The sequence below is a fragment of the Setaria italica genome, chromosome I (genome assembly GCF_000263155.2).
Source record: "Setaria italica strain Yugu1 chromosome I, Setaria_italica_v2.0, whole genome shotgun sequence".
NCBI lineage: Eukaryota > Viridiplantae > Streptophyta > Magnoliopsida > Poales > Poaceae > Setaria > Setaria italica.
In genome coordinates this window covers 16,734,125-16,736,389 of record NC_028450.1, presented here as the reverse complement: position 1 = coordinate 16,736,389, position 2,265 = coordinate 16,734,125, and the positions used below count along the sequence as shown (strand labels likewise).

Genomic DNA, 2,265 nt, shown 5'->3' with positions numbered 1-2,265 from the left:
TGAAACATCAACCGGAATAAATGACTCTCGACCCTTTTATCCCGGTTGGTGTTTCCAACCGGGATAAAAGGGTCCCCCACGAGTTAATACAAAAGGATAGCATCCCCTAAATAGTCAGATGTGGTGTGTAGGTGGGATGGCAAGGAAGCTACATGTGAGGTTGGAGGTTGTGGGATGGAATCCCACGCAGCACGCACGCGCATATTTCGCGTGAAAAATCACGTGTGGGGGCCCCTCCTAGGATTTTTTTTTCAGCGCCTGGGATGGTGGCCTATTTTATCCTGGTTGGTATACCAACCGGGATAAAAGGGGGTTTTAGTCCCGGTTGAGTGACCTGGGACAAAAGACCCCCCTTTTATCCCGGATGGATTTTCGGGAGATTTGCACCCTACCAACCGGGACTAAAGACCAATTCTCTACTATTGGAAAACCGGCGGAAAATTCCAATTTACTACTGCTTTTGCGTGGTGAGTTACTTGCACACATGTGAGCTGCTGGATCAATCTATGTTATCCACAGCGACCCCTAAAAAGGAAAAAAAAGATAAGTATATAGATCATCTCTATATATTTACAATTCTTACTCATGTAAAGATTTTGATCGAGGAATAGAAAAAAATGTAATTGGGATGGAAGAAAGAAACCAAAAGCATAAGCATATATATCCTCTCTCATCAGCATAACTTATATACTCCTTCCGTTCCAAATTATAGGTCGTTTTAGCCTTTTTAGATTCATGGATATTATTATGTATTTAGATATAGTGTATGTCTAGATGCATAATAATATTTATGAATCTAGAAAAATCAAAACGACCTATGATTTAAAACGGAGAGAGTATATATTTAGCTACTATACCTACTGAGCAGAGAATAGAGATTATCCTCTGTCTTTCGTTTCACTTGCTTTGCAGCTTTGAGACCAAGATTACATACATGAACGCACCATGTCCGATGAATATGATGGCCACACCAACAAGGCTTCCTTCCGCACCCATCCACTCCACAATCAAAAGAATATTGGACTCGAAACTCGGTTGATCAAAACCCACAGCAGGATGATGTGCTCCACTCACCGACGAATTCGAGTCTGATCGGCCTGGGCGACCATGAAAAAGTCCTCGATCCATGCATGTGCTGAGCGCGTGCCGACCTCTCAGTGATGCAATGGGTTCGGGCCTGTAGGCACCAGCCTCTTCTGCACGCCGTACCGCGGATCGATCTCCTCGCCCTTGCCAACAGAGGACGGTGGGATTCCCTGCCGGTTCCATCGGTCGACATGGTGGTGGTGATGCTGATGGTGTTGGTGATGCTGCCGCTGCTGATTCTGGTGATGGTGGTGACCAGTTGATGAAGACGCTGCAGCGTCGAAGCTCGTCACGGCAAGCAGCATCTTCCTTGCCGGGATGGCGACCGAGACTGTTCGCCTCACCAGCAAGCCACCGCAGCCGTGGAACGCGACGGTGAGCAGGGCGAGCCACAGGAGGATGACGGAGACGGCGGTGGTAGGTTGTCTCATGGCGACCGTGCAGGCTTTTGGCTAGCGAGAGGATTCATGGATGGGGCCGAGGCCGAGCTAGCTACCTAGCTATTAGCGCTGCCCTCGTAGCCACAGGTTGAGACCGAACGGAGAAACTAGCAAGGGAAGCAACCAGGCTGTAATGCACGTACGTGTTAGCTTGGTATAGCTTACCTGGCGAGCTGGGGAAGGAGCTTGCGAGAGGTTGGTGTAGGCAAAACCGGCAAAGCGAAGGCGAGACGAGGGAGGGGTTGAGAGTTGAGACGTGGTGGAGGGCGTTAAAGAGGAGCGGAGTTGCTTGCGTGGGACTCCTATCGCTGGGCTCGATTAATTGATCCGGATTTCACACGATTGCGTAAATGCATCGGCCAGCTATCACGCCCCCTCGCCGAGCCGGTCTACATACTCCTACTCCGCACCGAGATGGACTCACAAGCGCACTCCATCTCCCGGCTTTCCCGGACGCGGTGGCGGATGGCAGGCAAATATGCATGGGACGGTGCTGCTAACTTCGCGTTCAAGGAAGTGACAAGTGAAGACGACGACCCGACGGGGGATGGAAGATGGATTTCACTCGCTGGCTGGCCTGGACGGACGCTTAGAAGCCGGGCAAGCCAGCTAGTCTTTACATGGCCCTCGACCCCGTGCAGTAGTTAATGGAGACATTCGTGCGTTTTGTTTGGGAACTCGGGACAAATTCCATGTTGGTGAGGGCGGACCGACGCAAGTTGCTCGCGGGTGCCTTTTG

General features: G+C 50.6%; 1 protein-coding gene across 1 annotated transcript; it reads right to left on the bottom strand.

Moving 5' to 3' along the window:
• Nucleotides 1–565: 565 nt before the first annotated feature.
• Nucleotides 566–2,005, bottom strand: LOC101766129 (protein FON2 SPARE1). Its single transcript, XM_004952319.2, has one exon. It carries the CDS (start codon nt 1,515–1,517, stop codon nt 1,155–1,157), a length of 363 nt encoding a protein of 120 aa, XP_004952376.1. The 5' UTR covers nt 1,518–2,005; the 3' UTR covers nt 566–1,154.
• Between the last annotated feature and the right edge of the window lie 260 nt (nt 2,006–2,265).

Bases quoted from the DNA above. Each gene is read 5' to 3' on its own strand.
- LOC101766129 (XM_004952319.2), bottom strand. From the start codon at position 1,517: ATGAGACAACCTACCACCGCCGTCTCCGTCATCCTCCTGTGGCTCGCC.